Source organism: Hyposmocoma kahamanoa, unplaced genomic scaffold (genome assembly GCF_003589595.1).
Source record: "Hyposmocoma kahamanoa isolate Upper Pololo Valley unplaced genomic scaffold, ASM358959v1 192, whole genome shotgun sequence".
NCBI lineage: Eukaryota > Metazoa > Arthropoda > Insecta > Lepidoptera > Cosmopterigidae > Hyposmocoma > Hyposmocoma kahamanoa.
The window spans coordinates 8,781,067-8,793,189 of record NW_020653719.1 but is presented as its reverse complement, the minus strand read 5'-3'; the positions used below and the strand labels follow the sequence as shown (position 1 = coordinate 8,793,189).

The 12,123-nt window shown below is 35.2% G+C and overlaps 1 protein-coding gene across 1 annotated transcript in view; it reads right to left on the bottom strand.

The window, feature by feature from the left end:
• LOC113226562 (alpha-mannosidase 2) overlaps window positions 1-9,610 on the bottom strand; it is a 34,942-nt gene extending 25,332 nt beyond the window's left edge. Inside the window, exons 1-3 of the mRNA XM_026459230.1 lie at window positions 9,424-9,610; window positions 8,738-8,897; window positions 1,129-1,479 (exon numbers count right to left, since the gene is read on the bottom strand). Coding sequence (XP_026315015.1) covers window positions 1,129-1,479; window positions 8,738-8,869 — 483 coding nt within the window. The 5' untranslated portion in view covers window positions 8,870-8,897; window positions 9,424-9,610. The remainder of the gene's footprint in view (window positions 1-1,128; window positions 1,480-8,737; window positions 8,898-9,423) is intronic.
• Between the last annotated feature and the right edge of the window lie 2,513 nt (window positions 9,611-12,123).

The window sequence follows — 12,123 nt, the reverse complement described above, 5'->3', positions numbered from 1 at the left end:
GACATTGACGCGCCGCCGAACAGGCGGGAGTAGCACTACTTATTATATTACGATGATACTGTCATTTTTACATCGAAAAATGCATGAGCATGATTTTTAGATCGTGTAACGATGACTCTGTAGTGTTAGGGCGCGTTCCCATTATGTCGTAACGTTGTATTTATAGTTGAGCAACTGTCGCGTCTAGCCAGTTTCCATATCACGAACATCTATCGTGACTGTATCGTAGACGTTTATTTTATCGTTGAATGGCCGTCGTGTCTAGCTGTTCCACTAGACTATGACGACAATTTATCGGCGCACATGCAGACATAAAACGTCATAAATAAAACGTGGCGATAATGGTAGATGCGATTATTTGTCGTCACATTTGTATCGTGACGTTTTATTTATCGTCTGACGACTATCATTCTAGTTCTTCCCATTATCTGGACAGTATATCGTCGTAACGTCAAAAAAGTCGTGAACCACAGTTAATCGTATTGCTTTATATGGACAACTTCATTTAAATATACAAGCCACGACATTTTATACTGCACGACTATCTGTCGTGCCGACATAATGGGGACGCGCCCTTAAGCTTTGACAACAACACTCGTGATGTAAGTTTAAAAGTTAACTCTTAAGAATTCCGGACCATTTAACGACATATGTTACGTATAATTATCGGTTCATATCATTGACTATGGTTCATATACAAATTTCAATGGAATATCTGTGACTGTGTTAAACGACACAATTAAGCTAGAATAAAAAATACTAGAAAGGAGTCACTACACTTATCGACACGGAATAGAATAAACCCGTTCAGAAAAGCTAGAAGTCCATGTAAAATAAAGGCGACAAAGACGTTTCACTTCCATTCAGACCGTCGGCGCCGAAGCGACAAAGTCTTTTGCGCTCTTCTGAAATGGACATAAAGCGATTCCGCGTTGACAAGCGTGGTGACAAAAAAATCCCAATGGCATTATGCTCACTGCTGCCAAAATACAAATATGAACGAAAAGTATTTTTGATATTTAAACAGAATATGAAAACAATGGAAATAAAAAATATTATTTTTCACACCATTAATGTTTTCAATGTTATTGCAATAATTTTTACTATCAATACAAAATAAAAACAAACCTGCACTTCAGTTTGTAAAGGACCATCTTTCTTTACCGGGCACGTCATCTGATCAAACTTCACAGTAATTCTTTTAGGTGGCTCTTCCCCAACTACCTTTATATCTTTGTACGAATATTTCTTATCCTCGTCGTAGTTTACATCGTTGAAATGTTTATCATAGTCCTTTGGTTCAGATTTCACGTAGTCCTTTTTTCTTTCAGTTTGCGGGCGAGGCGGTGGCGGCGCTTGGAAATGCGATCTATCCACAACCTGGTCAAAAGCGGATTTGATTTCACCAACAACTACATTGTGTTGGTTCAATTCTTTCTCAATATGCTGCAGTTTTGACTCAACTGAAGACCATTTGTTCTACAAAATAATATAAAAAAATGCATGATCTAATTTACGTAGTCATTAAAAAAACAAATTGTATACAATTTAGTAGAAAATATAGTCACTTCTACTGTTGTGACATAAATTAAAGTAAGTATGTATTATAAGTAATAAATACTATATACAATGCATGTCATGTTAATTAAAAACTATATACCACTAAGAAATATATATAGTTTAGATGCTTGTTTGTTACTCAATCTAGTTGTTACGGTTAAACGGGTTGAGATGAAATTTAAAAGATGAACAGTTTGGGTATATTCTTTTTATGATATCAAGCAACAGGACGAACAAGTCATGCGCCTGGCGGTAAGCGACAACTACTCCCGACAGTCGCAGTGCCACTCAGAGCATTAAATCGCAAAACTCTGAGGGGCACTGCCACTGCGCCCGCCCGTCACCCTGAGATATAAGTTGGCAAGCCCTTCACAACCGGAACGCAGTAACGTGAGCAATACTGCTTGGCGGCAGATATAGGTAAGGTGGTAGTACTTCCTTTGACGAACTCATTCACAAGCTTTACTGTTACTAAAATTCTGAATGTTTTATCCTGAAAGCGGCCAAAATACATGAACGTACGAAACTACTCCGGGTACCACGATATTAGTTTAACAACAACTGGGTCCTACCTGATGCAGACCAGTTTTCGAAGGTTTCGGATTTTTCTGATGACAGGACTGGCCCTTACACATAAGTTTTCACGACACTAATACAAGTTAGTTAGAAATTGAATAAAAGCATTTTTCTAAAATGCCAAATAAACTTCAAGCCGAGTGGATGAACTGAAGACTCTTTCTTGAAACCGTAATTTTGTATTGAATTTTGTTCTATTATTATTTATTAGGGTGGCATAATCAGACCCTCGTCACTGCGACCATTAACTGATCTATTGTGATCACCACTAATTACAGCTTGGCCAACATCGGGCAACAACAATATTAATGCCAACAACATTAAAGAAATGAAGGATATTCCTGTGCCTTCCCAGTATGCTGCCGTGGAGCTAAATGAAATGTAGCCCCAATGCGACAAAATTATTTTTTTGAGATGTCATATAAAAACCACAACCCAGTTTTGTAATATCGAAATTATTTAAGGATATTTTAGCTACGCATCCCTAGGGTGCGTACAGATCTAGCAAATGCGCTGCAAACACTCCTGTTTGCGAATTGCTCGCGAGCTACGCACGTGCATTACGTACTACGATCTGTGCGCGTGCCGTTCGCGCGCCACATGTACTAACATATATTTAACAGCGCGCATACAGCACCCGTGCAACGCGCGTACCGCGCAGCGCACGTGTATCGCATTCGCCATTTCTGTAAGCACCCTAAGAGTAAGTTCCGATATTATGTCGGACACGTTATCTCACTTTAACAGCTTTGAGTTCTATCACATGCTATTTAAAACGGATATTTGATCACTTGTCACTTAGCATATTTAAAAGAAAACTTTTAAGTAAAAATATAATAAATTTTAGATTTTTTATTTTTCCATAAGTATTAATTACAGTGTATTACTTCCGATCTCAGTGATTAGATAGCAAAGCATCAAAGATCGGGGATATGAGTGCATATATGGCTTAATATCCGTTTAGGTAACCTGACATGACTAATAAAGTGCTTAAAAAAATTTCTAATTTAATTTACCTTAAAACTTATTGACTCAAGTACTGGAATACAAAACAAATTACATTGCAATTATTAGTATATTTACTTTAATATGAGATTCTCTACTTTATTATGCATCGTATTTGTTTTGTTCATGGCCAATATTATGTGTACAGTTGGTATACATGAATATATGTACAACTACAGTACATTTATATCACAAAACATTTGTTGGAATTTCCTCAATCTTTACACAAATTGAAAAAGAGTTCAGTATCACCATCATCAACCAACGTCATAGGGCCCACTGCCGGGCATTGGCCTGCTCTGAAAGAAATCACTCAGGTTTTCTTTATCAGTAGATTCGTATGGCTCTAAAGGGCCAGAAATGTTGTTTTATTGAAAAAGTTAAAAAAATATACGCGAATTAGATACGAAAAAATTAGTTACATTTTTCAATTGCTCTACCTCTAATAAATAAATAAATAATAACGCACACACTCAACATAGCCCCGCACTAGGGAAACCCTGTGTCGCGGGTGCCATGGACACACACATAGACAACCACAAATTACACCCAAACTCACGAGAGAAATAACTGTAGGCCATACAAATATTTCTCCCGGCCCGGGAATCGAACCTGGGACCTCTGCGTGGCAGTCCGGCACGGTAACCGTTCGGCCACGGAGGCAGTTGATCGCGGGTCCTGACCGGTAGACAGTCACACAACCTCACCCACAGACCCAACCATACACACACACGCACACACATAGTGACAGACACACAAACATACATGCACAGTTACACCCATAATCAACTTTGTAAAGATATAGCATTCGTCAATCCTTTCCATTATAATGTAGTTTCATAATTGTTTTTATTTGTTCATATTAATTTTAATAATTGATTCATAAACTTCTTTGGTATTCTGTTCCTGTTGCACTAATTGTTAACTTGTAACTTGTGATGAGACATTGACTCCCGGCGATATAGGCTTAGCCTGGTGCAGGAATCCCAAAGGAAAAGAAAGGAATCCCAGGAAAACCAATCCTCTGTACGCGATATACACTGCAACAAGTTGTGTTTCTAGCATTGTATTTCATTTCTTATTATGTATCTACCTGCACAATTCTGTTGTCAAAAAAATTTGATTATATTTATCATATTCATAATTTTCAATTATATTTGTCAGTATTTTTGTTATCGCATCAAGCCATGTTAACTCTACAGTAAAAGAAAGGATTATGTTTTATTGATTTCCATTAACACGATGTCGAGTGACAGGGACTATTTCATATTTTTAATAGGTATATTTATGACTCTGGTTTGTCGTAACAGGATTAAGATATCAGTTATTCTATTAAACAGTCTGGCACAACGATGCGCGCTGATATGAGCCCAAAATTAATTTTCATATAGATAAGAATGTAATCAAAAACAATAACACTTTAGTCATGATGAGAAGATTCGGCGTCGAAACCTATGTTACCCTCTAATGGCCATAAGAAACTCACACCTGAACAAACATGTGCCTTAGGCAGAAGTGGTGAAAACGATCAGAGCTAAGAAATTTTTAGGATTTGCCAATCTATGATAGGTATTCGCCGATTATTGCCCAGGGTGCACCATAGGTATGTAAAGGAATGGTGCATCATGGGAGGCAGGTCCTTTCCTGCACCCTCAATTGTGTTTATTACAATATATAAATACCTGGTTGCAGGTTTCAATAAATCGCCCTAAATATAATAATAATAAGGCGAGAATCTAAAATACTCATACTAATAATAATAACAGTAACAATCAATATCAATTGATGATCCATATGATAACTTGTTTGATAACTAAATTAAAACTGAATATCTGTGCCAGTTACATAAGGAGCACTGAGCTACCATCTATATACATAAACTAACGGTGTAGAGGCTTGCTTCAACTATACTTTTGATTGTTTTGAGTTATCAAACAAGTTATTGTATGTAGTATTTATGCTGAGTCAGGGGGTCTACTCTCAATCTCCGCCCGACAAGCGTCCAAAACAATTACTGTGAAATAAGTACTATTCGACAAAATTAAAGTGAAGTATTAAGTATGAAGCTTCATTCGCATCACGTGTCTTTTCATTTGGTCAAGTATTGCTTATTTGGTAGTAATTGTTTCAGACGGATGTCGGACGAGATCGAGAGTAGACCCTCTGGGCCATTTCAGCACAAACTGTAGTCAATAGGTACATTAAAATTTTATCAGTTCTTAGATAGATGAAATCTTTAATTTCTCACCACCATGACAAATACATACACAGACACATGATACAGACATTAACTCAGATGTAACGTAGTAATATATTTTACTAATATCCCTCTTGGAAGCTTCCGCAACGAAAAGGCGCTGACTCAGCATAAATGACGCGGCTGCCCGTGACGTTTCTTATAATATTTGTTTGTTTTCCTCACAGTATGTGTTTTATATAAATTAGTATAAAATTGCTATGCTTTGCTGACGATATGAAGATTATTGCACCGATTTCTTCATTAGCTGACGCGTTTAAGTTGCAGGAGGACCTTATGAGGCTTGATGCATATTGCATTGAGAATCAACTGGACCTTAATCCATCCAAGTGCAGCGTTGTAACTTATAGTCGCAAACGGAATTTAGTGCAATTTGATTATGTATTAAAAACCTCTGTACTGAAACGTGACAAGTTCATACGAGATCTTGGTGTAATTCATGACAGCAATTTGATATTCGATTCCCATGTTAACAACATTATTTCAAAAGCGTCCAAGGCTCTTGGGTTTGTAATGCGCAACTCTGGTGACTTCAGACAAGCAAAGTCACTAAAAATTTTATATTGTTCACTGGTTCGAAGTCATCTGGAATATTCATCGCAGGTCTGGAACCCTCAATATGTGACATACATATCACGTATTGAAAATATACAAAAGAAGTTTCTGAAATATTTATGTCTTCGAACCAAGGAACAATATGAGTCAAGTCGCTACATTGACTTTTGCAGGAAGCATCATCTTCTGCCACTGGAGATGCGTCGCCAGATGGCGGACCTTGTGTTTCTGCATAAAATTGCTTCTGGCTCCGTTGACTGTCCAGAACTTCTGTCTCGAGTCGCCCTTAGAGCCCCTGTGAAGTCTCTTAGAATTACGGCCCTTATATGCGTCCCTCCCGCTTCCTCAAACTTTAGGCAGAATGCATATTTCCTGCGAGCAGGTAATAACTTTAATAATATGTCGAAACGGGTTGATCTCGATCTTTTTAACACTAGCGTTGCATCGGTGAAGCGAATAATTAATGGGTTGTTTTTTGACAGTTAGTTTTTATTAGTATTTTAGCAGTTAAGTGGTGGCTTGAGTCAAATAGTAATTATATTAATATTTATTAATTGTTGTGTTAATTCTTCGGTAGTATTTATATTTTATTATTTAAGTAGTGTCTTTGCCGTATTAATTAGTGCTTATATATTTATTATGTCTTTATTAGTGGGAACCTGTAATTGGCTTTCTATTACTATTTAAATTGTTATTCTGTGTCTGTAGCTGTTGGTTTTCCTATAAATAAATAAATAAATAAATAAATAAATAAATAAATAATAATGAATGTTTTATGTTATACTCTGTGAAGTGATTGTAAATGTTTTGTTTCTGTTTGTATTTGTGCTGTATAAACATGTTATCTATCTATCTATCATATGGAGCATCAATACCTGATTTCATGTCGTAACCATAGATTTAGTATATAGGTACCCATAGATTGGCAATGCAAGTGAAAGAGCGTTAGTATACACGTATGTTAGAGCGAGATGCGTAGACGAGACCACTTCATTATACGCTATGAGCCTGTATGAACCTAGGGTCAGCTGACAACGAAACAAATTTCGTTTATTTTTGAAAAAGAATTGGTTTTAAAATGTGAAATAGTGTTAAACGGATATTTATTAGTTATGGTAACGTGTTCAGTGCCCGGACGTAACTCATCTAAAAAGGAAAACTCGCAGAATTGTACATTTCACATGTAAGTACTATTTAAATTTGTAGCTGTCTAAAAGCACTACCACAAAAGTTTTTTACATAAATATATCCGTAAAATTATACCATTTAAGTGCATTAATAACCCAAATGTATACGAATTCAATTAAAAAATATATCAAATACTTGAATTTCTGAAATTCATAACCTCACTTTCATAGAGATTGACGCAATCGATAATATGTTATCGAGATGTCATTAACTGAAAAAAAGAAAGGCAAAGGCGTGGCTTGCATACAGGCGAAATCATCTTCATACTTAATATTATTGAATCAGAAATTTCTGGTTTTAGTGCTTTATATCTAATTAATATTGCATTAGTGCATTATTTTATGTCTACATTAAAACGAAAATTTCTTTTAATAGTGTAGTTGAGGCTTTTAATGTTAATTATTGTTGTTGATTCAGATTTCCTCAAAACATTGAAGTACGACAGAAATGGCTTATAATGGTAAAGAGATAAGACTGGGCTCCCAAAAAGTTTTCAAAACTAAGCAGCAAGCACTTTGAGGAAAAATGCTTTTCCTTTAGAGGCAAGCAAAGAGTAAAGCTACGTTCTGGTTCTGTACCCACGTTATTCATTCAGCCGGTATGTCTTACAATTAATGGATTTTTGTGTAGTACTACTCTCGTCAACAACAAATCAGCGATTTGTTGTTGTTAGAGTTCTGTTCTGTTCCGAAATACGATACTTACTGATATAGGATCACTTGTGTGTCCATCTGTCCGTCTGTCACAGCCAATTTACTCCAAACCTACTGGACTGATTATTTTGAAATTTGGTACACATATGCATTTGTGTGATCAAAATGTGTAACGTAAATAAATTAATTCTGAATTTGAAGTCGTTATTGGGAGGGAAAGTTCTCAAGTATATATTTTTTGTAATTTTGAAATATAAATATTTTTAAGTTGTTTAAGAAAATAGACGAAAATTGATCATTCTCCCCTTTATTTTCGAAACTACTGAGCCTAAAGTTTTGAAAAAAATGCAGAAATTGTCTTTAAATCTCTCACTATTGTGCGAATAAACCTATATTTGCTGTTAGAATCCGGTGTAATATGTTAATCGATATTAAAGTTAAATCAGTGGATGGCGCAACACTATTTATCTTGCACACATGCACATTACGCACACAGATGTATTTTTGTTTTGGTCTCGTCTCCAATACTTCAGGGCCAATCTATGGATATACTAAATCTATGGTCGTAACATTTATTTTTTTATCTATGATTCATGACCTTTTGAGAATAGTATATCTTCAAAAAGTACTTAGTTACATTTCTATCAATGACAGTTGCAGTGCCCCTCAAGAGCTTTAAATTGCAGAGATCTGAGGGTCACTGCCAATGCACCCATCACCTTGAGACATAAGCTGACAAATCCCGTGTGCCTGCAAGTGCACCAGCACTCTTACCCTTCAAAACCAGAACGCAGTAATGTTCAGATTACCACTCGATGGTAGAATTATGTAAAGTTTTACTGTAACTCAACTAAACAACTCAAGCCAGCAATCTCAAAATTTGTCATGTTGGAAATAATCAAATAAAAATGTTTATATTATATTATATTTTTACAGAACTTACTTCATCTACCTCCTGATATGCTGGTCGAATACTTGGCAGCTTAAAACTCAAATCTGTGGTCACATACAGAATAACTATGAGGGCAAGAATACATGTCGACCAGAATAGAGCTGATAACTTTCGAATCCTCATCTTAGAATGGTAACACTAGCTGGAATACCTGAAATAAAAAGTTCCATTTTAGCACTTTTTTCTTTTTTTCAAAATAGCAGAGCACACACATGGTGTGATTCTCTATCCCTAGTAAAATTTTATTTCCATTCTTATCCAGCAAGTTAAGATTTGTGGAAATGTTTAGATTACAGTATATTTACTAAAAATTAAAAAAATATCCTATCTGTAGTGTGTAATAAAAAAAATCAACTACTCTACCTACTAAAGGCTACTAGGCAAGTAGCTTGAAATATTAATTTCCATTAATGTGATTTCAAATGGCAATGTGTATATCTCTCCTATTTATTATTTAAAAATTCAGTACAAATTTTCAATGTAATGATAGCTCAGTCTATTACATTATCACTAGCATTTCGTCGGGTAGTAACACTTAATAGGTATCCACTTTACAGCCGGTATAATTCATTATCGCTACACTAAATTTATATCCAAGGCACGCAAAATAATGCCCGTAATCTACACAAAAAACCGGCCACATAAGTTATAGTGAAAATAATAAAACAAATCCTTACTTTTTCCGATAAATTAACTATCAGGAAAAATTCAATAGCACATTTTTCACGTCGTACGCGAAGCAGTTAACTTTGTTAAATGTGATTAAACACAACCACGGTCTGTGATTTCTGGATATTAACACATCCTATAATATTTACAATAAAATTAATAAACAATATCTGAAAAATCGGACGAATTTCCGCAAGCCGATCACAGTTCGCTTTTTGTTTTGAGGATATCATTTGACGTGTCGAATCGGGGTTGAAGACGTCAAATTCAATAAATAACTCGTTTTCGTTGTGACATTAGATTAGAGCAATCGGTATTACGAACTTGCGTGTATCCGAGCGTTGATATGCAATCCGTTGCCAGAAAAAAAAGTTACAATAGAAAAAGAAAAAGCAATTTTGTAGAGTGCTATCTCATTCTTATCTTACAAAGTCGTGAATAACTGGTAAAGCGAGCACGACTGTTATCGATTTCCCGAAACTGTCAAATTGTTATGTGAAAAATGGCGTCGAAGGAGTCTCTTGACGTGAGTATTGTATTATTTCATATTAATTTTACTTTTATTTTGACTAAATAGTATGTGTAAATTGTGTAGATAACGTTTCAATCGTCGAATGTTTTTAGATAGAAATATGCATCCTTTTGTTCGAGATATATAAGTAGAAAAGGCCACGCCCTGGAGTCGGTTTCTTTTGTAATTATTTTTTTGCCGAGTTTTACGTTACTATTTTGTATTAAAACGGTTATTCCGAACTTGTTTAACAAAGGCGATGTTCATAAATTTATAAGATAATGTTTCGATTGACCTTTATCGGCTATTTTTAATTCATAAAATAAGCTGGAATATGTGAATATGCATTCGCGGCTTATTGGAATAATGATTTTTTCTTTTCATATTTATCCAGTGATAAGTGTTTAGGCTTAGGATTTTTAAACAAAATGACAGAAAAAATATGTCAGTGTGTAAATTATTGATTTTTTCGTCACCTATATTGATTTGTGCCTTTATGTACCAAAATCTAAGATAATCCGATAATGAAGTGTGAGATGTTTATTTATACAAATCTAGTTTAAAGTCATATCATGGAGGAAACTACTGCTGCACCTTTGCGATATGTACTTGCCATCAAAAGTTTTGAGCAGGTCTCTTTTTTGTTGTAGGTAGTAACTAATACTTGGTACTATACATACTAATTAATAATTGTATTAACAATTTTACCAATAATAAATGTGTTACCAATAATAATAAAAAAAAGTGTGTGGTTACCCGTGAATGGAGTTAACAAATATGGCAGTTTATAGTAATTTCACTAAGACTACTTAAATATACGCCATATTATATTAAGTAGTAATAAACAAACAAAATTAAAATTAAAGTATTAGTAAGAATAATATGGTGTACTTGAAAAATTTAAGAGACAGTTCTTATATTATTAATTGATAAATAAAATAAATTATTCTTATTGCTAGTTATGTTTGGTATGAATATCAAAAATAGCCTACCACATGTTTACATTAAAGTCCTTGATACGACATAATATACAGTCTTGTATGAATTTGGACTAATGAAAATATTTTTGAACACTATTTCACCTTGTCCTCTTATTGAGTGACCATTATGACAGATTTGGCTGTACTTCCGCTCCCTAAGTACAAGCGAATTGTTCCCAATTGCTTTTTAATAGTGTCTTTGATAGCACAACACAGAATATATTTACCTTGATATCCTTTTGTGCTGTTTTCAGAAGCAAGTTCAACACTTGTACCGGGAATAAAATCTTATTTAATATAATGTAGTAGACATAATCTAACATTAAATATTAAAATAATCTGAAAAAAAAAATAGTTTAAAATTACAGCTTAGATAGAAACTGTAATTTGTCTCAAAATAATTTTGTATGGTACCAAATGACGGAACGAACAAGATGTTAGGCAACATGCCTGTCCGTAGCAGTTACAGAATTACAAGGACCTGAGTTCACCCTGAGATATAGTCATTTAAATATGCATTTTGAATTCATCCTGGTATGGATCATTGTTATGCTACATTTTGAATACTTTGATTGACCAGACCGTTTTGACATGAGTGTACTTTCAAAACATGAGGGTATGGTTGATAATACAAATTGAGTGCACTTTAATATTAATGACAAAATACTGTTCAAGATATACTGTTGCAGCCTTTGCCATTTTTTGGACTTTGTTTGAGCTTGTTCATGGATAGATTGCAGGCTTAAAAATGAAAATTAGTGCGAACTTAGTGCATTAGTACTGCAAAAATGCGCTATTGCAGCCTTGGTCGGTAGCGCGGTTCGATAACGGGCAGGCAATTGAGCGCATCCGCATTTGTCAAAGGACACGCACGCGCTTCAAGACGCGCTCATCTCAGTCCAAGGTTACCTACACATCCGTGGCAAACGCCGTAGGTTGTCTTTTATAGCGGATGTTTCGCTCTTCATTCGGGGCCTCAAGATATCGTAATCTACTAGCCCGAACGGCGGGTTTAAACCTTACAAAAAGGCTTTAGCACGCGCCTCTATTAATGTTGAGCTAATAATTAGTTATTGGGTACTGCTTCTTGCCTTTATTGAACTTGGCGTGTTAGGCTGCTAACAGATTGACAGCATGTTTGCAGTTAATGCGTGAAGTCGTAATCAACTTGAGTCGATCTCGGTTGCAGGAAGTCGGTTTCGACTGCATGCAGTTAA